Source organism: Stegostoma tigrinum, chromosome 17, assembly GCF_030684315.1.
Source record: "Stegostoma tigrinum isolate sSteTig4 chromosome 17, sSteTig4.hap1, whole genome shotgun sequence".
In the NCBI taxonomy this organism is placed as follows: domain Eukaryota; kingdom Metazoa; phylum Chordata; class Chondrichthyes; order Orectolobiformes; family Stegostomatidae; genus Stegostoma; species Stegostoma tigrinum.
The window spans coordinates 51178117-51203156 of NC_081370.1; the positions used below are offsets into that span (position 1 = coordinate 51178117).

General features: G+C 40.8%; 1 protein-coding gene across 1 annotated transcript in view; it reads right to left on the bottom strand.

The window, feature by feature from the left end:
- Nucleotides 1-25040, bottom strand: part of cstpp1 (centriolar satellite-associated tubulin polyglutamylase complex regulator 1) — a 290003-nt gene that overhangs the window by 222664 nt on the left and 42299 nt on the right. The window contains exon 2 of the mRNA XM_048545045.2: nucleotides 9160-9262. Within this exon, the coding sequence (XP_048401002.1) occupies nucleotides 9160-9262 (103 nt within the window). The remainder of the gene's footprint in view (nucleotides 1-9159; nucleotides 9263-25040) is intronic.

The window sequence follows — 25040 nt, forward strand, 5'->3', positions numbered from 1 at the left end:
CCCACCCAGACCCATGCTCCTGCCCTACCCCCGAAACCCTGCATTTCCCATGGCTAATCCACCATGCGTACACTGCCCCAGACACTATGGATAATTTAGTCTAGTCAACCCATGTAACCTGCACTGTGGGAGAAAACCTGAGTACAGGCATCGGGAGAATGTGCCAACTCCATACAGACAGTCGCCCAAGGGTAGAATTGAAGCTGGGCCCCTGGCATTGTGAGGCAGCAGTGCTAATCACTAAGCCACTGTGTCTTCTTGGTGGGACTGACCTTGGTTTTAGCTTTGGGCACATCAGCAAAGTCCTTGATAACAAAGTATGGAGTTGGATTAACACAGCAGGCCAAGCAGCATCTTAGGAGCACAAAAGCTAATGTTTCAGGCCTAGTCCCTTCATCAGAAAAGCTAAGAAAAGTTAAGCAAAGTCCTTGGATGAAGATAATTGCATAGAACAGTGATCCTGAGAATAGAGAACAGACTAAAACCAGGCTACCTCAGGACTGTGAAATTAGTGATAGTCCCAAACCAGAAGTATTAGGCTAAACCCCTGAAGAGGTTACTTGAAGCTGTGTACTCTTAAGATCAGGTTTATGATAGTTTCAGGAAGAAACAATCAGCGATTCCAGTTTTTGGAGTTAGTTTAATTCTGTCAAGGTGGTAGAAAATGTTTTCCTTGTCTAGTGAGAATACAGTGCAAGGAGTGCTTTGAGATACTAAGGGATTTTTTTTGGAATCTGTAAGGAGCATTTTGGGATTAATTTATTGTACATTTAAAAATCTTTCAATTTGTGTTGTAAGTAAACAGTTTGGTTTATTCCATTTTTTCTCTTTTTTTCCAATTAATAAATTTTTTTTTATTGTTAAAACAAAATCAGCAACATTGCATGCTCACATTTCAGAGACAGACCACCTCATTAAAACAAAACAAAAGCAAAATATGATCTATCAACTCAGGTTTCAGTCTGGGTCTGACTTTTGTCTAGTAATAACACCAGATCATCATAACACACAAAATGAAAAAAAAAGGAAAATGATGCAAAAGCTGTTGCGCATCCTTAGGGCATATTCATTAATCGTGTGATATTCAGATGCAATGCAAAGAGTTAACAGCATCTAAGATAACAGCAAATGATCAAATGTTCTAAGTAGGTACATGTTCTTGTGACCTCCAGGCCTTGTGTTCTCCAGTTTACACAGGTCACTGGGCCCAATAATACAGATGCTCAACAGCTGTACACAGCTAAAAGGGTCCATTAATTATATTAGAAATTAGAGGTTATCAGCTCATTTCCTTTCAAAAGCATGTCCCTTCTGAAAACTTGTTTGGTCAAGGACATTGACTGCTTAATAAACAAAGCTGTAAACTGACATTTATCATCCTACTCACTGGGATCCCTGTATACTTACTCATGGAATTACATAAACTGAAGTCCTTTCTTTGATACACTTATTCCTTAAATTCAATTGACTTCAACAAACAGAATGCATGTTTCGCATTCCCACTAGAATTATATATTAGTTGTTTGCATCAAGCTATCTTGAATGACTTTGACAAAAGTAGAATCTCTTTGAGTCTACAGAGCGGAAACCAAAAGAACACCCCAGAAGAATTGGTAGTTTTATGTACTGAACATTGAAAACCACATTATCATTTTTGTATTAGCAGCTTTAACTATAAATACAGTACAGTTCTGTGGATTTTTGAGATGTGACTTGTAAAAAATCCAACAAAACTTTAGAGGAAGATTTGAACATTGGATTTGGACATAAAGTTTCTGCTTTTTAAAGTTGGTCAACCATTTATAGCTTTGTTTAATTCCTACCACTACAAAAAAATGTAGTGGTTCCCACAAAGTTGTGAAATACAAACAAAGTCGAAAATTATGAGATTTTTGATGAAATGCTGAATTAGCTTACTTCCATTTGGTAATGCCTAGAATAGCTGTTGTTACATAGGTATGTGTGCATCCATCAGCTTGGTCAAACTACTGTGAATAGGTTGAGCCATAATCACTGCAGATAAGATACGCAGATCAAAAAAACTGAATAGAGATTTTAGCACTCAATATGTTAATCTTAAGACTCAATAAATAACATACAAACGATTTATTGTACAAAACAGTTTCACTCAACAATATTACCTTCCAAAATAATTCTTCATTTTGTTATCATTTAGTGTTGCAACTGTGGGATGTTTGAGGGACCTGGAACATAAGTTGCTCCCCAAGCAGGATATACTTCTGGCCTTGGAGAAAGTGATTTCTCCAAATCTCGTTCCCCAGAATCATACTTAGGATGATGGGATTATCCTGTGAAGAAAGAATCAGGAGACTGGGCCTATGTTGTCTAGAATTTTAAGAATGAGGGACGAGCACAGTGAAGAGTACAAAGTCTTAGGAGGTTTGACACAGTTGATGCAAGACTGATGCTTTCCCGGGTGGGAGCCTGCAAAGATCGGGGAACACAATCAAGCATAGGCCATTTAGGAATAAGATGAGGAGAAATTTCTTCCCTCAGGGGTGGTGAGTCATCTAAATTCTCTACACCAGGTGGCTGCAAAAGCTCAGTTGGTCATTCAGTATTTTCAAGACAGAAGTCAATAGATTTCCAGATATTAAATATATCAAGGAATCTGGAGATGGTGGAGAAAATGGGAGAGACAATGACTTGACGGTCAGTGCTAATGGCTAGTAAACCGACAACCCAGGCTAATGCTGTGGGGATACAGGTTCAAAATCTCAATACACAGCTGCTGGAATTTAAATTCAATTAGTAATTCTAGAATTGAAAACTAGTTACTGTAATGGTGACCACAAAACTACTATGATTGCCACAGGCAATTAGGATTGGACAACAAATCCTAGTCTTGCCAGCAAATCTCACATGCCATAACAGAATGAATAAAAACAACATGGTGTTGAGGGAGAAAATGGCATTCTTCTGTGCCTGTTTCTTATGTTCCTGTGCTGAACTTATTGATAAAGGGTGCCATAAAAAACAGCAAAAATGATATTAATCGAAGGTCAGGTGAAAGGAAATAGCAGGAGTGAATGGAATTTCCAAGGAATATTCTGGATGAGTTCAAAGATAGAATGCGCCACACACACAGTGAAGCAGTGGACTGTCTCCTTGCCATCCTGGTATAAACTGCAAAAGTTTCTAATCAGGGATGAGTCGCAATGAACTGAGCCAACACAATAGCACTGACGATGTTATTTCCGACAGATTAACAGCATTGTTTGTGCTGCCAACAGAAGACTTTACTACAACTGCTTTGATCAATTTGTCAACAACAGGTCTCAATACTGTTTTTTTTCAAATTGGCAAGCCTAGAGTCTTGACCAAATAATTTAAATACAAATATAAGCAATATCTAGAAACAAACTCAGTGTTCAGGGAAACTGCAACAATGGATCCCACAGAATCTAGTGGAAACTCCTCCCACACACAAGACAGAGATAAGGAGAAATGTTTCTTCCACACTATGCCATGAGTCCTTGTAACTCTCTTCCTCCAAAGGCTGTAGGAGGAGTGTCTCGGAACACTTTTCAGGCAGAAGAATATAAATTTTTGATTAGCAAAGGGGATGAAAAGTTATTTGGGGAAGGCAGGATGTGGAATAATCAATTCCATCATAATCCTACTGATTGATAAAGTAAGCTTGAGGTTAAGGCGGTCTACGCCTGCTCCTAATTTGTAAGATTGTGTGTACATATCATAGATAACACTACACTGTTATCCTGGTAAGATGACTTTTCCTCAGTCTCAATAGGGTTTTGTTTCAAAATTTCTAACTGCACATCACACAACCCTGAGCGAAATCAATTATCCCAGATTATATCTAAACAGGTGGGTTGTAGTTTCCCATCTTCTGATGTCCAGGGGTAGGGCAATTCCAAGATCAGAAAGGTCTTTAGTATAACTGGAGATTTTTGTTGCCCAGTTATCGCCTTTAACAGCCGTTACTGGCTCGGCACAAAGAGGAAAAGAGTCACATCTGTATCAACTAACCATTAACTTTATTAGTTTAGTTAAAAGTGACATACAATTCACACCATGTCATTAAGTAAATGTTAAAAGCAGGCATGCACTTCATAGAAGACTAAAATCTATGCGTACACTCACTAGGTTTCTCCGATGTTCCCTGAATAGTCAAAGAATTTAAAGACTCACACCCGAGAATAGGAGCTCATGCTGGCCAGGTGATTCCCCAGGTACTCAGTGTAATGTCTACAGTTCCAAGCATAGGGTCCTTAACTTCAGCAAAGGTTGATCTCCAGAGTTTTCACTGCTGGTACACCCAAAATCCTTCATTTTTATCCTTTTTCCTTATCTTCCCAAACTGGGGTGTCTTACTTCTTGTTGGCTTATTTGGTGAGCCTGTGTCTTTCCACAAAAGGCTCACCCCCAAGGACACTGTTAGCATGAACTCATTGATCTTCCACCAAATAAGAATTTATACCTTATTTCATCCCTCTGAGCTGACCCGGTTCGAAATGGTTCTGGCCAGAACAAGGCAGTGGCTGAGGCTTGGGTAACTTGAATTCACAAGCTGCTATTTTTATATGTGAGCTGCCCTTGGCCAGCACTCTATAGTTTTATTATGCAGTTTTCTTTATTTATGTGTAAAGCTAGGTTATGATAACCATGTTGACAACTTGCGTTCATATCCCAACAGCTCATCGCACTTCCCCACTGGGCTTCCACAACCTCCTCCATTGGCAGCACAGTGGCTCAGTGGTTAGCACTGCTGCCTCACAACTCCAGCACCTGGGTTCAAATCCACCCTTGGACAACCCTCTGTGTGGAGTTTGCTCATTCTATCCGTGTCTGTATGGATTTCTTCCAGGTGATCTGATTTCTTCCCACAGTCCAAAGAAGTGCAGGTTACACGGACTGGTCATGCTAAATTGCCATATAGTGTCCAGGGCTGTGTAAGTTAGGTGCGTTAGCCTTGGTAAATGCAAGGTTACAGGTATGGGAGTGGGTTTGGGTGGGATGCACTTTAGAGGGTCAATGCAAACACGATGGGCCAAATGGCTTTTCTTCTGCATTATATGGATTCAATGATCTGTATCACCCAAAACATTTAGTTCCACTTTTAGCCTCTTACGAATCCATTTCCACCTCCTGCTTTAAAAAATTCTTCGAAACTTCACCTTTCCAATACAAACCTTTGGTCAGCCCTCATTCTTTCCTGCCCTGGTTCAGCATCTGTTTTGCACGTGCATGGCTTAATTTATATGTGTCCAAGCCAACATCCAACTATCAATTGTTGCTCTTTATATCATTCCTTTCACGGAAGATCATCAACAAACAGTAAATGATACAGCAAACAGGAAAAAGATAGATTCATAAAGGTAAAGTAAGAAATGTTGAGTGAGCCAATGTGGGGGATTTGAAAGGGTAATTCCTGTTCACCACTGCCAAAGGCTTCAGTAATGAGTTTCTAAAAGTGGTCAAGCTTAAGCAACAGTGAGAATGGAAGAGGCTTTAAGAACAGCATTGAGGGCTGGGGTCAGAGTGAAAGGATTTGGAAATGAAATCTTTAAATTCAATGCATTCCTCCTCTCAATTTCCGTCTCCCAATTTAAACCAAACACTGAGCAGCATTTTGTCATTCTGAACGTCTCCTTTCATTCATTCAGTGTTTGTCTGGTCGTGCTTATATGAGCCATTAAGACTTTATTCTGCACTCTAACTGTGGCAAATAGATGGTTAGCTAATCAGGCTGTGAGGTCAGAGGTGACGAAAACTATCTTGTGTTGATCCCACATAAAGGGAGGTAAATTCCAGGGCACAGTTTCAGAGGGCCGCACTCTCATGACAGGCAGACAACTTGTGAAGAGTTAAACACAATGGTAACCATATCTCAAAGGAGGTTGAAAAGGTGAGAACTTCCTGGTCACCTCAGTATGGGAACTGAACAATGCACTGTTAACGTCATTCTGCAACATTAATAAGCCATCCAGTCAACTAAACCCCATCTAGACAGCATCTGATAACACTTGTGATCACGCCTTGTGGATCAAGATTAATCTCTTGGCAAAAGTATTGGAAAAAGAACAGTGACCAGGAAACTTTGAAGCATTGTGGAGTTAATGCTGGCAATAGAGGGGGAGGGAAGAGAAATTGGCAGAAAGCATTGGAGACAGAAAGAGACGAGATAGAAGAATCTAGAATTTTTGAACTGTTGTTTGGAGAGAGTTACCAAAGCAAGTATTCACATCCTTATTTGTTTGGATTTTTTATTGTATAAAGTAAACAAACATCATAACTGAAAATCAATATTAAAATAATATTACATCAGTGTCACTGGTTTCAATTTGTACAAGAACAGGTTTAGTTTAAATTACTGTGAAATTAATGGACTGAGAAGAACCCTTTAAAACTACAAAGATGTAAATGCCACTGCTAAACATATGGTACCCATCACACATCAAACTGTTGACACGGAATACAGACATTATATCAAAATGCTCAGTCCAACAATAATAACTTGTACTTTATATCGTGACTTTAATGAAATAAAACACAACCCATGGCACTTCACAGGAGCATTATTAAACAAACTTTGACACTGAGCCATATAAAAGGCTATTATTAGGGAGATAGTCAAAAGCTCAATCAAAGAAGTAGGGAAGTAGGCTTTGAGAAGTGAGACAGAAACAGAGGTGGAGGGAGAGGGAGATTTAGCAAAGGAATTCTGAAGCTTAGGGCATTGGCAGCTGAATAGTGGAGTGATTAAGACTTCAAGATCCCAGATTAGAAGGGTGCAGATACGTCAGAGGGTTGCACAGCTGCAGGAGATTACACAAATAGTGAAGGGTGAGACAGCAGACCAATGTGAAAGAGAATTGTGTAATCATGGCGTTGCTTAACCAGGAGGCTATGCAGCTCAGTGACTGCCAGAGTGATGAGGGTGAATGAGAATTGGTGCAAGTCAGAACACAAGCAACAAGGCTTTGGATGACCGTAAACTTACTGAGGGTAGAATGTGAGAAGCTGACCTAGACTGCATTAGAATAGTCAAATCCAGAGATGCAAAGTATACAGTTGTACCAGCAGAAAAGCTGAGTCAGGGACAATGTTCTGAGGTGTAACTGAGATGGAAATAGGTGGTCTTATGTGTTGTCAGAAACACCTTGGGGATAAACATGTCCCCAAAGTTGAGAGATAACTGGTTCTACCAGGAAGAGAGCAAGAATGGATGGCCTAAGCAAAACACTTTGTGACTAGGACTGAAAACAATGATGGAAAATGCAGTAAGAGTGTACCAGGGCAACTGAACTGGAATCTTTACACAGTGTAAGATACATCAGCAGTTATCTTGGAAAGTTATCATAAAACATACATGAAATTCAACTTAACTTCACATTGACAAAACAAGCTGAAGAAAACATATTTGTTATTTAATTCATGAAAGAGGAGGTGCTGGGGAAACTGAAAAGTCTGAAGTTGAATAAATAGCCTGGACCAGATGGGCTACACTCCAGAGATCTGAAGGAGATAGTCGATGCACTGGTGGTAATTTTTCAGGAACTACTGGAGTGAGGAAGGGTCAGAGGACTGAAAAATGATGAATGTAACACCCTGTTTAAGAAGTGAGGAAGGCAAAAGATGGGGCATTATAGGCAGGCTAGCCAGACTTCAATCGTTGGGAAGATTTTGTAGTCTCTTATTAAGGATGAGATTGCAGAATACTTGGGTGCACATGATAAAATAGAAGTGAGTCAGCACAGCTTTGTTAAAGGGAGGCCATACCTGACAAATCTATTAGAAACTTTCGAGGAGCAATTTACACAAAAGGAGAGACGTGAGCTTGATCTGTTTGGATTTCCAGAAGCCTTTTGACAAGGTGCTGCACAGGAAGATGCCAAGTAATTTAAAAGCCCATGGTATTAGCGGCAAGATATTGAAATAACATATTGGTTGAATGCCTGAAGGGAGAGAACAAGGGTAGAAGGATATTTTTCAGGATGGTAACTGGTGACAAGTAGAGTTCTGCAGGGGTCAGTGTTGGCATCACAACGATTCACATTATACATTAACAATGTCGACAAAGGAACTGAGAGCATTGTTGCTAAATTTACAAATAACACTAAGATAGATGGTGAGACAGGTGGTGTTGAAGAGGTGGTAAGGTTGTAGAAGGAATTATACAATGTTCAGAGTGTGGGGCAAAGGAGTGGCAGATGGAAAGTGGGAAATGTGGGAAAGTATGAGGTTATCCACTTTTGAAGAAAAGAGAGAGGCATAAGTATTTTCTAAACAAAATCGTGGGAAATCTGAAGTACAAAGGGACTTAGTTCAGGATTCTCTCACAGTTAACATGAAAGTTCTGCTGGCAGTTAGAAAAAAAATGCAATGTTTGCATTCATTTTGCGAGGGCTAGGGATCTTAATTTTAGTTATTCATTTTGTGGGATGTGGGTGTCGCTGTCGCTAGCTGATTAGCATTTATGCCCATACCTAGTTGCCCTTGAGAATCAGGAGCAAAGATGTACTGCTGAGGTTGTATAAGGGTTTGATCAAGCTGAATTTGAAATATAGCAGTTTTGGGCCCCTTGTCTATGGAAGGATATGTTGACCTTGAAGGAAATCCACAGGAGGTTGTCAAGAATAATCCGGGGAACGAAGGGCTTATCAGTTGACGATTGGCTAAAGACTCCGGTTCTGTACTCAATAGAGTTTAGGGAATCTCATTGAAACTTACAAAATACTGAGATGCCTGATGGTGGATGTGGAGAAGATGTTTCCACTAATAAGACCAACTAGGACCCCAAGGGCACATGCTCAGAATGAAGGGCTTACCCTTTAGAACAGAGATGAGGAGGAATTTCTTCAGCCAGATGTTGGTGAATCTATGGAGGGTGAATATACAGAGGGCTGTGGAGGCCAAGTCACTGAGTGCATTTAAGATAGAGATACATAGGTTCTTGATTAGTAAAGGCATCAAAAGTTACGGGTAGGAGGCAGGAGAATGGGGTTGAGAAATATATCAGCTATGATTGAATGGCAGAGCAAGGTCATTGGTCTGAATGGCTTAATTTTGTTCCTATACTTATTTAGCATATATAGCATTATTTGAATTAAAAGTGACTCATTTTTAATAGCTGCAATTCCAGTAAATATCACTTAGAGACATTCCTATACTTACTATTCAGCGAGGAATCTGGCAATCCCAGACTTACTAAAGTCCTCTTTATATTCCAGCAATTGACTCACTGCATCTTCAATGTAAGTCAAAACATGTGTCTGGCCTGAAAGAGAAGATAATTGCAGCAAACAAATTAACCATTCTCTTCATAGTCAGTGCCATGGCCAAATTTTCAAAACAATTTTTGTATTTGCTTGACAGAAAATAAAAAAATCACCCCAAGAGGATTCCACTCTGCTTTTTATCCAGGTTCTTTTTGACTGGACTTGTGCAGGTGAACTATGCACAGGTAGGGGGACCAACATTAAATTCAAGAATGGATTTGTATTTATAGAATCCCTACAGAGTGGAAACAGGCCTCCGGCCTAACAAGTCCACAGTGGCCCTCAGAGCACCCCACCCAGACCTATGCCCCTATAACGCACCTACTCTACACATCCTTGAACACTACGGGCAATTTAGCACGGCCAATCCACCTAGTCTGTACATCTTTGGACTGTGGGAGGAAATCCACGCTGACAATGGGGAGAATGTGTAAACTCCACACAATCGCCTGAGGGTGGAAGCGAACACAGGTCACTGGCATTGTGAGGCAGCAATGTTAACCACTGAGCCATCATGCAATTCTAAGGAACTGTATATTTCAAGGCTCGGTAGCTCCCAGTGAATTCAACGTATGTACCTACTTAAAATTTAATTTTTAAAGTTAATGTTAGATAATTCAGCAATCATAATGCCATTGAATATCAAAGATGATGGTTAGATTGTCTCTTGTTGGAGATAGTGTCATAACTTAACCGGGAAAGTGCACCAATAATCATAACCTACTGTTTCAAAAGCTGCCACAAAAACCTAACTTTTTAAAATCCTAATGACCAACTTTTCTGACTGATTGCTACTGCAGCCAAAAATAATTCACACAAGGTTCTTCAGTATCAAAAAGCACGTTTCTTATTGTAACATAACAAGAGCAGAGGAAAGAAAGCGTTTCTACTTTATGCAACTTAAACAAACCAAATCCCCCCCCCCCAACACAATCATAATTAAGACAAACAAAAGACAAATAAATAATTTAACACACATATCACGGTGAAAAGTGGGTTTGGGCAGGGAAAACAACATACTGAAGACCGGAAGACTAGACCACGGGTCGAAAGTTATTTTCCCTCACAGGCCTATTTTTGCAATAGAAATAGTATCTGTAAGGTGACTGTCATCCTTCAGTTTGGTTATCAGATGAATTTAGATCTTGTATAAATTCTCTCTTTCTTTAAAGCTTTGTTTTCTTGGATTTTGTGTTTTCCCAACATGGTGAAATGAGAGGGAGGTGTGTGTGAGAGGGGTGGGGGTCAGGGGAGAGTGTGCATGTGTGAAGACAGAAATAGAGAGAGAGAGAGAGAGAGGAGAGAGAGAGAGCGCAAGAGCGAGCGAGCGTGCGAGTGCGAGAGGCCGTTTGTAGGTTCTGGATGAGTTTTACTCTTGGCTAGCCTTGGCACTCATAGTATTTTAACATTCTGCAGGTTTAACAATCACAGAGCTGTTCACAGGCAGAATCTCCAAACTCAGAAGATTGTCAGTGCCCTTGATCTCAAATTCTCACTCTTGCTGCTTCCATCAAGCAATATTGAATTGCACAGCTCAGAATCATTTTCATTGTACGATGTCTCCAGCCAGTAGAGAGTTTTCCCCTGATTTCCGCTCAGGGAAATTTTATTGGGGCTCACTGGTGTCCAACTCAGTCAAACAATGTCTTGATTTTCCGAGCAGTGACTCTCATTTCATCATCAGAATTCAGCCCATGGAGCAAGTTGCAATAAGATCTAGAGATGGGTGATCCCGGGAACCCAAATTAAGCAATGAGATTTTAGTGTTGAGTAAATGTTCAACATGTCACATTCCACCATTTTGCTGATGATTGAGAATAGACTGATGGGGCAGCAATTAGCCAGATTACCCATTTGTGCACAGGATGTATGTGGACAATGTTCCCCTTTGTTGAATAGATGCCAGCAATGTAATCTGTAAAGGGACACCATGGCTATGAAGTCGTAGTCCATACTGCGCTATTCTGCACTACAGAACAGCTTTTCCTGTATCCTGTGTGCACTTCTTTCTATCCTTTGCAGTGAACTACAGAAGTGATCAAGATGCAACATTCTCATGAAATTTCTGGCTAAACATTGTTGCAAGTGCTTCCATTTCATCTTTGCCCAACCTCATCATTTCCATCTTCCATTTCCCACCCCGCCCCACCCAATCATTGATGATAACAATGTTGATGGAGTCTTCACTGATCAGTTGTTTGATTAGCCAACATTATTTGTGATTAGATGTGGTGAAACATTGTGGCTTCAATCTAATCCTTTGGTCTGGGGTCACTTAACTTTATCTATAGAACATTGCTTCCACTGTTTAGAATACTTGTAATCCTGTGTGGCAGCTTCACCTTGATTAATCACTTTTTAGTCTGCCTGGTCAGAACTTTTATCTACAAGGACAATAAAGCCCCACACTTACCAATACTTTAGGGGATAAATGAATATAGTTCGGTATTGACGAGATCCAGTTGAATTTCCCTAATGTTGCTTCTCAGGCTGGTCCACAGCAATGTCCAGTACTGGGTCAGTACTGCTGTCAAGCCACTTTGGATGACTGACATTACAATGCCCTACATAGAGTACACTTCATGTACTTGCTATTGTTAGTGCTGCTTCCAAGAGATGCTCAAAATGGAGCAGCACAGATTCATCAATTGAGGGAGTCAGTTCATTTTAATCAGAACAAAGGTTCCTTGACTATAGTTGACTTAATGTGACACTTGAAGGGGTGCACAGACAATATTGAGAATTCCGGGCATCCCTCACTCCTCATGAACCGTCACCTCTTGTGGATGTCTCAGCAGCGAGGAAAGACACACTTTGGGATGGTGTCTAGAAGCCTAGGACTTTGGGTTAAGGTCATGGCTATTAGGTTATTGCTTCACAGGGCTGTGAGACAGCTCTCCCAGTTTTACATGCAGCAAGTTGTTACGATTTGCAATGCACCACAAGAAAGGGTGGTGGAAACAGGTTCAACAGTAACATGGAATTCAGATTTGGCGAAACCTTGGAATAGTGCAAAAAAAACTAGCAGAGTGATATGGAAAGAATAGAAGAGTGTGATTAACTGGTTAGCTTGACAAACGAGTTCAGCATAGGCACATTGAGTTGAAAGTGTCCTGTGATGCAGTATAAGAAATGTCCTTACCGTTGGGTCAGAAGGTCTGGACTTGAACTCCATCTGCCCTAGGGGTAAGTCACAACCTGTCTGAACAGGTTGATGTCCAAAACAAACCAATGAGCTGAATGCCCTGCACCTATAATATACAATTCTGAATTCAAGCTAATCGTGAGGCAGACGTCTAGTAGTAAAATCTAAATGTTTCTGTCTCTTACTGTAAATTGTTCATAAGCTTTAAGCAGAAAATACTGAAATTAACTATTTGTTTATGAGTTAGCATTATAAATGTGTTTCCTCAGCATTTAACATAGGGTTAGTGAATCTAAAAATAAATTTGCTAAATACTGTTTTCAAAAAAACATTCTGCAACTAAATTTATGAGCCATACATATTAGCTATTTTATGTGAAGGCTTATTTTCTTTGTGATTGTTTGCAGCTGCTTTCTCAAATAAATTTAATTAGGTTTATACCAGTATATGTTCTTGTTGCCAATTGTTGATTTTGGGGATCGTGACAACAGTTGACTATTATAAGCAGTTGGCAAGTTCAACGCAACTTTCTGATGGGTTATTGAGTTTGTTAAGAAGCAGTGACTTAGACATGATACATTCGTCAGTTAGATCTAGAAAGCATACAAGGGTGACCACTGGGAATGGTTCACTGATATCAGAGGACAAGGTGGTTATTGGCACAAAATGTATTGTTCTTGTTAAAGTGATGGTGGCAGCATCCTGCTCTCTAGCCAAGATGTTAGGAAACACTTCTCTCTCTCCTTCTGGTTCTTCTTCCATCCAGTCTGATGAAGACTGCTCTCTGGGGACCACCTGATGAGAACTGCTGCCAACCAGGTCTGCTTGATGAGAACGCCCCAAGAGGAACTCTCCCCTACCCTGAGTAATAGTTGCTATATCATAATCTAAGGGCAGGTAAATTTGACTGTGACAATCAAGTGTCTGAACCCTTTTGGCCAATAGCCATGGAACAGCTACTCATAGCCCCAGCTAACCATTTACCCCTTGCCTCACTTTATCCAAGGTCTAGATTACCTTTCTTTCCCAGTACAAACACTTCTTGTTATCAAACACAACACACTGATAATATGTTATGTTTGGCGCCAGATGAATTGTTGATGCTAGTTCGGTGGGTATCGTGACCTCCATGCTTTTCACAATTCTTCCCTTTGTTTTCATATGCTAGAATTTTGGGAAGTTCATTACTGCTGTAATAATTTTTAAATGAAATCTCAAGCTACACAGTAATTAGTAGGAAAATTCAGTTCTTAAGGGATCATAATATTCAACGTAGCTGCTTTTTCAAATAAATTTAAAGTAGGTATATATTTAGAATTTCAGAAAAAATAAAATTAAAATATGGCACAGCATTAATCCCCCTTCCTTGCACATCAAGTAAAGTGTTGCAATTCCATGTTATTAATACATTAATTTCTCCTTTCTACTAATGAACTTGAACCATCTGGCGTTCAAAGAAACACAACATAAATTAACACAATCCACAAGCATTGCTCCAGCAGGTAGGAGGACGACATAGATGGAGACACCATATGGTCTTACATTAGCATCTCGCGAGCTTTCACCTGCCACCCAGGAAGTGCCTGTTCGATTGATCAAGAGCAGATTAGAGAGGCTGTCACTGAGGCAGACGGCAATGAGCATGTGGGTTTCGAGGCTCAAACTTGTAAGTAGTATTATGAGCGTCAGTGCAAGATTTATAATGTTAGATGGGAAAAACAAACACCCCTGTTTCTTCATCTCAGTGAATTAACAGTTGGAGGTCAACTTGCTGGAGCACAAGAGTGTGAACATTCAATGGTGCCATTGCTACTCTGGAGCATGCAGAGTCCTTGGCCTGGATCCAAGAGGAATGTGTTCATGTCCATCAACAGGAGTGGCATATTTCCAAGGTGTTGGCTGGATACTGTCACAATTTAATGGATAGTGCACTGGAAATCAAGCCCTGCCATTCCCAAAGCCATCACAAATGTGAATAACTTAATCAAACTACCTGAAAGTCTCCGATTTACTTGACTGACAAGCACAAGTTAAAAGAAAACAACCACCAGGTTTGTGTACTAAATGAGAAAATAACTGTCTAATATGAACAAAGTTTAACAATTAGCAATCCGGAAATATGCTATGGTAAGTTAAACTTCATCCTTGGTAAATTCTTCCCTTCACCAACTATAAGACACACAAATATAGTTTGGCCATGGATAGTATGGAAAAGGTAGAAAAAGGAAAAACAAGATCAAAGCAACACAGTTCAATAGCACCACTCTGGACGCCACAATTCAGTGAACTGGTTTCTTTTTCTTTTTTAGTGGTTCTTGGCTATTCCCTTACGTCATTTGCATTAGAAACTTTGTTAAACCACTCCTGGAATAATATGTACAGTGTGGGTCTCCTTATCTCAAAGATCTTATTGCCATGGAATGAGTGCAACAAAGGTTCACCAGATTTGTTCTAAGAATGCTGGAGCAGTCCTATGAAGAGAGGCTGGGAAAACCGGACATGTATTTTCAGGAGTTTCAAAAAAATGAGAGGTGATGTCACTGAAACTTACAAAATACTTTGAGGGATAGACAGGGTTGATGGAAGTAGGATGTTTCCCCTAGCTTTGGAGTCTTGAACTGGGGGCACAATTCAAAAATAAGGAGGGTGCCAGTTATGTCTAATTTGAGAAATGTTTTTACTCAGAGTAAAACTGGATTCTTGAATAAAACAGATGAACCGCCACCTCGTGTATCTGTCTCAGCAGTGAGGAAAGGCATACTTTGGGACAGTGTCGAGAAGCCTAGGACCTTGGGTTAAGGTCATGACTATTAGGTTGTTGCTTTACAGGACAAAATATCATGCAAGGACTGTGAGAAACATTATATGGACCAAACTGGAAGAAAACTAACAATAAGTATGCAATAACACCAACTAGCCACCAGAGATACAATCAATTCTCACTGGTCTCAATACACGTGGACAAAGAAGGACATGAATTCAACTGGGACAACACATCCATAAAAGCACAAGCCAAATAGAGACTTGTCGGGGAATTCCTGGAGGCCTGGCATTCCAACTAGAACTCCATCAATAAGCACACTGAACTGGACCAGTTGTACAAACCACTAAAAGACAGAATCGGAAGTGACACCAACCGCTCCAGCAAACCGAGACATTGAAATAACAAGTGGGACAGAACACCAACACTTCAGGGACGCACTGACAATGTTACCTAGCAGGGTGATGAAATGTCTGTAATCAAACACACCTGCTCGGTGAGCAAGTCTACAACCTAATGCAAATGTTCGTGTACCTCGGACAAAGACACAGGAGATAAACTTAAAAATATCTACTTGTGACTACAGGTATTTCAATGTACTCCGTTCGAAAAAATTGTGTGCACATTAGGGAAGTGAAACGCTTTGCAATTTATTTACACCACTGCTGAGACATGCAGCGACATAAATACATGTAGTAAGTCACATGCAATAAGTCTGGAAATCAGTGTTTTAAGATGTAAGCTGTCCCTCCACCTGTGTCTTGCAATTTTGAGGAATTGGGGCCTTTAGAACAATGTTATGAATGGATGCAGACACGGTAATGCCTGAAAATAAAGAGGGGAAAAAAAGACTTCCAGTGTCTGGAAGGAATCCAGTCGCCAAAAAAATTAATTGATGCAATCGTTTTCACATTCACAGGCAAAGCAGGTGGAGTTGCTCATGTGGATAATCTTCAAAATCCAAGAGCTATGGCTGCCAGGAATTCCAGAACAGGCTCCCCATGATCTTCTATCCATTAATTCTTATAGTATAGTTGAGCTTTGTCTGTGCACAATGAAGGCTGCCCCGCACGGTGGCTGGCAGAGTATGTCGAGCATGCCCTGAGTAAGGAGTTATAGCAGCATCTGGAGGATAGGTTGGGTTTAATGGTTATTTAGTGAATTTGCTTTGTCCAAGTTATTAAAATTTTCACATGTCTAAATTATTATAAAGTGGGGTGGGGCACTAGTGGAGTGTTCACTTTTTTATGGATTAGATGAGATGGTGTGTGAATTGTTTTAAATAGAGTATGAAATTGATGAGGAAGGTTTTGTACAACGTGATTGGCTGAAGGAAAAAAATGTGGCAACTAGCCAATTCCAAAGGAGAAAAAGTAAACACAATGCAATAAACAAAGTGGCCCACCAATTACAGCATCCCTGAGAGACATATATGTTAGAGTCAAGTAATATTGAGATAACAACCATTGCTACAGTATCAAAAAATGTGCTTCAATGGAAATCTTACTTCTTCGATGCTTTGTGTGAATTGTCAGGCCATAATAGCATATCTTGACAGATTGGTAGAGAGTAAAGGACATCGTCTACACTAAGCTTCTCATGTTTCTCCCTTTAAGCAACAATTCGGAGAAGCCTTAACATTCATGAATAATCACTGGTGTAGATTTCCTTCCTGCCCATTAGAAATCTTACTGCAGCTGTCCTGAGGCTTCTACTGTGCATCAGTCCTGACATCTTGTAAACAAAATGGCAAGGCACAGCCCTCAGCACGCTGCAGAACCTACTCATGTGCAACACCCATTGTTTAGAGCATAATCACCTATTCTTTGTCTGTGGTAGTCACCTATTCTTTTGTCTGTGGTAAAGTATGTCTGAATGAAAGGAAATTACATTGACATGATCTGAATGGTCTAAGTTTGAATTAATTTCCTTAATCCATGATACAGTTAGCAGGAAGGAGCCTTGACTATTAGAGAATTTGGTTTGCTTCTAAAAATTGCAGCAGTTTTACGTTTCAGAATGACAGCTTAACTGCGTATCGTGGGTAGAATTTTGTGCTGATTAAATATTTTCCTACATTAGGAAAGTTTCCAAATCCTGACCCCGGGTGGGTATGACGTATGTGCCCTAATGCAATCTTTTGGGAGGCCTAATCAATCACTGCTTGGTCTGCCATCAGGTAATTTCAGAAATTCTTCCACTCCCAACCCTTTCCTCCCCTCCCTAACCTTTCTTCCAAATCATTCTAATTGATATTTAAGTTAGCAAAGCTTGCCCAATATTATCACTTTTCAATTTACTCCTGAAAAGAGCCTGATCCACTTCAAATTAATCTACAAAGTGAAAGTGTCTTAGAAATTTGAAATACAGGTGGTAGAGGATTGCTTTTCAGACTGGAGGCCTGTAACCAGCATTGTGCCACTAGGATTGCTGCTGGGTTCACTTTTCATCATTGATATGGATGATCTGATTGTGAACATAGGGAGGTATTTTTAGTAAGTTTGCAGATGATACCAAAATAGGAGGTGCAGTGGACACTGAAGAAAATTACCTCAGAGTACAATGGGACCTTGATCCGATGGGCCAGTGGGCCGAGGAGTGGCACATGGAATTTAATTTAGATAAATGTGAGAAGGAAAATCAGTACTGGAATTATAAGTAAATTATAATTGCAAGGTCCTGGGGAGTGCTGCTGAACAAAGAGACTTTGGAGTGCAGGTTCATAGCTCCTTGAAAGTGGAGTTCCAGGTGGATAGGATAGTGAAAAGGGCATTTGGTATGCTTGCTTTTATTGAGTGCATTGAGTATAGGAGTTCGGATGTCATGTTGTGGCTGTAGACTACATTGGTTAGTCCACTTTTGGAATGCTTCACTGAATTCTGGTCTCACTGCTGTAGGAAAAATGTCAGGAAACTTGCAAGGATGCTGATAAGATTTACGAGGATGTTACGAGGTTTGGAGGGTTTGAGCTATAGTGAGTCACTGAATAGGTTGGGGCTATTTTCCCTGGAGCACCAGAAGCTGTGGGGTGACATTATAGGGATTTATAAAATCATGAGGGGCATGGATAGGATGAATAAACAAGCCGTTATCCCCGGGGTGGGGGAATCCAAAATTAGAGGGCATAGGTTTGGGGTGAAAAGGGAAAGATTTAAAAGGGACCTAAGGAACAACTTTTTCATGCAGAGGATGGTGCATGTATGAAATAAGCTGCCAGAGGAACAGGGGAGGCTAGTATAATTACAACATTTAAAAGGCATCTGGATGGGTCTATGAATAGGAAGGATTTAGGGGGATATGGGCCGAATGCTGGCAAATGGGAGTACATTAATTTAAGATATCTGGTCTGCAAGGAGGAGTTGGACTGAAGGGTCTGTTTCCATGCTGTATATATCTATGACTATAACAGGTTAAGTAAGCCATTTCAAGATCATACTATGCTACTTCATTGTACTTTCCACTAAAAGGATACTCTCATGAGTCTAAGAAAAGCGTCCTGCCTACCATACATTTCAGCAGTTTCATTTGGATTTCAGATTCAATGTATGTGCATGCATCCTAATTGTTGGCTAATTGAATCAAATATTACATTATTTTGGTCGTTCATGATATGCAGAGTGCAGGCTGTGCTCAAATAGCCACACTTGCGACATCCAAAATGTCTACTGTGGGACACGATTCCACAATTGCACAGCACTTGCTAAACAATCCTGAAGTATGCTAATAGCTACACTAATAACCAATTCAGACAGTCAAGCATGTAAAATGGTTTATTTATGCTTGCTAGAAATAACACTCAAAGGAAAATGATCTGATCAGGGAAACAATTGTCCTGCAGGATAGTTTGACATGCTCTATTTTTGAAACACAGGTGTAAGATGATATTGATCAAACATTATGCTTGTTAGAATCTACCTACATTCAGATTAGTGAAGCTTTTCTCTGCAAACCAATACAATATATTCAAGCCTTACACCTTTTTTGAATTCCTGGGGCTATGTGGAACTGCTAGTTCCCAAATGCGTCTTCTGTGGCAATACCTCAGCCAGAGTTAACTGTTAACTGTTTCCTCTTGTAATATAAATTGTTGTCAGGGCTTGAAACTTGGCACTCTTGTATTTGCTCTGATGGACTGAAGATAAAAAGCCCATCAACATGCCCCTCATCCCTGTGTGGATGAGGAAAAGGGCTGCAGGGACAATGAGCCAACTAACCACTGCACCACGGCACAGGGGCCATTCATGAGCAAAAAAGACAAGTGGTATTTGTAGGGGATTCTATATTAAGGGGAATAGATAGCATCCTTTCTAAGCAGGATCGAGAGTCCCGGGCGATGTGTTGCCTGCCTGGTGCCAGGTTAAGGAATATCTCTGACCAATTTGAAAGGATATTGGAGCGGGAGGGGGAGGATCCAGCTGTTGTAGTCCACATCAGAACAAACAACATAGGCAAGACTAAGAAAGAGAACCTGTTCAGAGATTATCAGGTGCTAGGAATGAAATTAAAGAGCAGGTCCTCAAGGGTCATAATCTCCAGATTACTGCCTGAGCCATGAGCAAATTGGCACAGGGGACACAAGAATAAGGGAAGTGAACACATGGCTGAAAAAGTGGTGTGGGAGAGAGGGGTTCCTTTTCATGGGGCACTGGCATCAGTATTGGAACAGGAGGGATCTGAACTGCTGGGACAGTCTCCACCTGAACTGAGCTGGGACCAATATTCTCGCGAAAAGGGTAAATAAGCCGGTTAAGAGGACTTTAAACTAGAATTTGTGGGATGGGAAGGGTCAAACTTGCCTCACTGGGGAACAAAGCAGTAGGCTAAAATCTCTAGGGGTAGATTCCACTGTGTGGAAAAATATGAAAAAAAATGGTGGGAAATGAGCACTCAGGAAAGGTTATTAAAGTCTCCAGCACAGACAAAAATAGGAAAGAGTGTTAGGAAAAGGGTTAGGAATCTAACCTCAAGTACATTGGATAAATGAGTGACAATGAAGAGCGGGCCAGTTAATACAGAACTGAAGTTGCTATATCTGAATGCACACAGTATAAGAAAGAAGGTAAATGAACATGTGGTGCAGATTGAAATTTGCAGATAAGAAATGGTGGGCATCACAGACACATGGCTGCAAGGGGATGAGGATTGGGAGCTGAGCATCCAAGGATACATATCTTATCGAAAAGGTTCACCTGCACATCTGCCAATGTGGTATACTGTATCCACTGTACCCGGTGTGGCTTCCTCTACATTGGGGAAACCAAGCGGAGGCTTGGGGACCGCTTTGCAGAACACCTCCGCTCGGTTCGCAACAAACAACTGCACCTCCCAGTCGCAAACCATTTCCACTCCCCCTCCCATTCTTTAGATGACATGTCCATCATGGGCCTTCTGCAGTGCCACAATGATGCCACCCGAAGGATGCAGGAACAGCAACTCATATTCCGCCTGGGAACCCTGCAGCCTAATGGTATCAATGTGGACTTCACCAGCTTCAAAATCTCCCCTTCCCCCACCGCATCCCTAAACCAGCCCAGTTCGTCCCCTCCCCCCACTGCACCACACAGCTAGCCCAGCTCTTCTCCCCCCCCCACCCACTGCATCCCAAAACCAGTCCAACCTGTCTCTGCCTCCCTAACCTGTTCTTCCTCTCAGCCATCCCTTCCTCCCACCCCAAGCCGCACCTCCATCTCCTACCTACTAACCTCATCCCACCTCCTTGACCTGTCCGTCTTCCCTGGACTGACCAATCCCCTCCCCACCTATACTCTCTCCACCTATCTTCTTTTCTCTCCATCTTCGGTCCGCCTCCCCCTCTCTCCCTATTTATTCCAGAACCCTCACCCCATCCCCCTCTCTGATGAAGGATCTCGGCCCGAAACGTCAGCTTTTGTGCTCCTGAGATGCTGCTGGGCCTGCTGTGTTCATCCAGCCTCACATTTTATTATCGAAAAGATAGGCAGGTGGGCAGAGGGGGTGGCGTTGCCTTATTCGTAAGAAATGAAATTAAATCAACAGTAAGAAAACAAGTAGGGTCAGATGGTGTAGAATTGGTGTGGGTAGGGTTGAAGAACTGCAGAGGTTAAAAAAAAAGTTGGAATTATGTACAGGCCTCCAAACAGTGGTCAGGAGATGCGGCGCAAGATACACCAGGAGATAGAAAAGGTGTAAGAAAGGCAAAGTTACAGTGATCATGGGGGATTTCAATATGCAGGTGGACGAGGAAAATCAGGTTGGTAGTGGATTGCAAGAAAAGAAATTTGTGGAATGTCTATGAGATGGTTTTCTGAAGCAGCTTGTGGTAGACCCCATGAGGGAACAGACAATACTGGAATGAGTGTTGTACAATGAGACAGACGTCGTCAGGGAGCTTAATGAGAAGGAACACTTAGGAGGCAGTCATCATAATTTGATTGAATTTACTCTGCAATTTGAGAGGGAGAAGATAGAATCAGAGGCAATGGTATTACAACTGAATAAATGCAACTATAGAGGCATGAGGGAGGAGCTGGGCAGAATTAACTGGGAGAGGAGACCTGGCAGGAAAGACAGTGGAAGAGCAATGGCATGAGTGGTGATCTTCCAAGAATCGCTAGAATCAGGGGGGATCCCAGAGGACTGGAAGATCACTAACATTGACACCCCTGTTTAAAAAGGGAGTAAGGAAAAAGACTGAAAATTACAGGCTGATTAGCCTAACCTCGGCCATGGGTAAAATTTTAGAGTCCATTATAAAGCTTGAGATTTCTGAATACTTGGAAATACTTGATAAAATAAGGTAAAGTCAGCACAGCTTCATCAGGGGAGGTCATGTCTGACAAATCTGTTAGAATTCTTTGAGGAAATAACATGCAGGTGAGACCAAGAAGAGCCAATAGATGTTATCCACCTGGACTTCAAGAAGGCCTTTGACAAAGTGTTGCACAGGAGGCTGCTGAAGGAAATAAGGGCCCATGGTGTTAGAGGTAAGGTACTGGCATGGATAGAAGATTGGCTGTCTGGCAGAAAGCAGTGAGAGGAGACAAAAGGGTCTTTCTCAGGATGGCAGCCAGTGACAAGTGATGTTCCACAAGAGTCAGTGTTGGAACCACAATTTTTCACTTTATACATTAATGATCTAGTTGAAGGAACTAAGGGCATTCTGGCTAAGTTTGCAGGCAATACAAAGATATGTAGAGGGACAGGAAGTATTGAAGAGGTGGGAAGACTGCAGACGGATTTGGACAGGTTGGGAGAATGGGCAAAGACGTGACAAATGGAGTACAACATGAGAAAGTGTGAGGTCATGCAGTTTGGTAAGTGGAATAGAGGTATGGGCTATTTTCTAAATGGAGAGAAAATTCAGAAGTCTGAAGTGCAAAGAGACTTGAGAGAATCCTGGATTAGAACTCTCAAGGTAAACTTGTAGGTTGTGTCAGTAGTTAGGAAGGCAAATGTAACTTTGCATTTATTTTGTGAGAATTTGAATATAAAAGCAGGGATGTACTTCTGGGGCTTTATAAGGCTTTGGTCAGGCCACATTTGGAATATTGTATGCTGATTTAGGCCCCATATCTCAGGAAATATGTACTGATCCACAGTGGGTTCAGAGGAAATTCATGAGAATGGTCCCAGGAATGAAAAGCTTAACATATGAGGTACGTTTGAGGACTGTGGGTCTATACTCAATGGAATTTAGAAGGATGAGGGGGGGATCTAATTGAAACTTACAGAATACAGAATGGCCTGGACAGAGTGGGTGTTGGGAAGATGTTTCCATTGGTCGGAGAGACTGGAACCCAAGGGCACAGCCTTAGAGTAAAAGGAAGGCCTTTTAGAACAGAGATAAGGACAAAGTTCTTCAGCCAGAGAGAGGTGAATCTAATGAATTCACTGCCACAGGCGGCTGTAGAAGCCAGGTCATTGAGTATATTTAAGGCAGAGATAGATAGGTTCTTGATTGTTAAGGGTTACAGGGAGAAAGTGGGAGAATGGGGTTGAGAAACTTATCAGCCATGATTGAATGGTGGAGCCGGCTCAATGGGTTGAATGGTTTAATTTCTGCTCCTATGTCTTATGGTCCTCTGTTCTTTTCTGCAATACTCCATAGTTCTTATAAACCTCTTGTGTCATTTACTTCCAGATTTCCTCAGCTGGGTCATTTCCTGTCACTATTTAGAGGATTTTTAGGTAGTACTTGTATCATGATCATGCTTGTTTTGCTTCTCAACTCTGGCCATATAGACCTATCCTTGCCCTCTCAAACACATTTTATCTAACACCAAAATGTATTCTACAATCAGTAATGCCAACACAACTCCCTTTTCTGACCATTTTTCCAGTTGAAAACTATCAGCCTTCTGTTCAAGATATTTAAAAGCCATGATTCCATTTCTGTCACTGCATCATACTGCCCTACAACTATTTGCAATTGTAGTTCACCACATTTTGCACACTTATATACAAGGACGGTAAATTGTTAAAAACCAAAAGAACCAAGTAAGGGTCACTGAACCCAAAACGTTAACTTACTCTCCACAGATGCTGCCAGACCTGCTCAGCCTTTCCAGCAATTTTGTCATTGAGGAATGCAAAGACAATTTACAATGTCCTATAGTCTGCACCGATCTATTACACATCCATTCAGTTCTCAGTACTGTCCAACACTCTCATTTTGTGTCCTAGTCATGCTTTCAACAATAAGCTGAAACAAAAGCTGGACTGCTATATAGCTGAAGTTCCTGGAGAGTTTTGCCACTTGGGAAAATAAAGTGGCTAATATTTTGAGTCGTGCAAGACAACATTCCTTTTGAAAGTACTGAGTTCACACCTTTGAGACAGAGTAATGCCAACAGTTTCTGAGTTATAGAAAGACTGCCTGATGATGGCCCTCAGATTAGCAGAGGTGCAGCTTGCTACAAACCTATCGGTGGACGACTGTCAAAAACACCTGGAGCCTACAAACTTGAAACACGTGTCTCTCCAAACAGGTGAAAAGACAGAAAAGCCAAAATAGTTAAACAAAAAAATTCAAAGAAAATACTCAGATCCACTGTATCAACTTTTGAAGTAAACAACGCTCATCATTTTATTTATAACAATGTGTCATCATTGCTGAAATCAAAGGAAACTGTCAGTGACGATTTAACATACTCTTGATATTTGGACTTTAGATCTTCAGAATTTTGTTTCCTGTCCATACTTTGCAATAAACACAATAATTTTTGTCAAACTATTTTTCCTTTGTTTTAATTGTGAACGAGTGTGTTTATAAAGGGGTAGTGGTAAGTCACATCATAGTAGATTCAGAGTCTTTTCTTCTCCCTGCCATTTCTTAAAAGTTAAATGTATGATCATAAGTAGAGTTATTTTCTAAAGGCATCAGGCAAAATGATGATCTTAATGTTCTTATTGGAACTTTATACATTTTTGATGGCTTGTGGAACAGTGGGGTATGATTACTCATGCTCTTTCCTGTTAAGTCATGATAAAGATCTGGGGGCTTGTCCAGGACATTTCAAAGTGGACAATGTAAGATTAGGTGGGAATTAAGGACAAATGGCAAAGAATAGAAGGTCTGATACCAGGATCTCATATTAAATTAAGATGCCATGAAAACAGCTAAAACATATTGCAGTTCTGAGAGATATTCCTAATAAATTTATAGAAATTAACAAAAGCCAGATTGAAAGAATTGGCAAATGAATAGAAGCGAAATTGCCTATCACAGCCAAGAAAACAGAGGCAATTAAAATATTGGCAAAGCATCATGAACTGGTGGAAATACAGGAGGGAACTGAGGAAAGAATATTGGCTTCAGACAACAGAGTTTGAAAAGGAGGAGACTTCAGATACAGAAGATGCCTTGATGTTAAAAACTCTAGTCATAACCTCA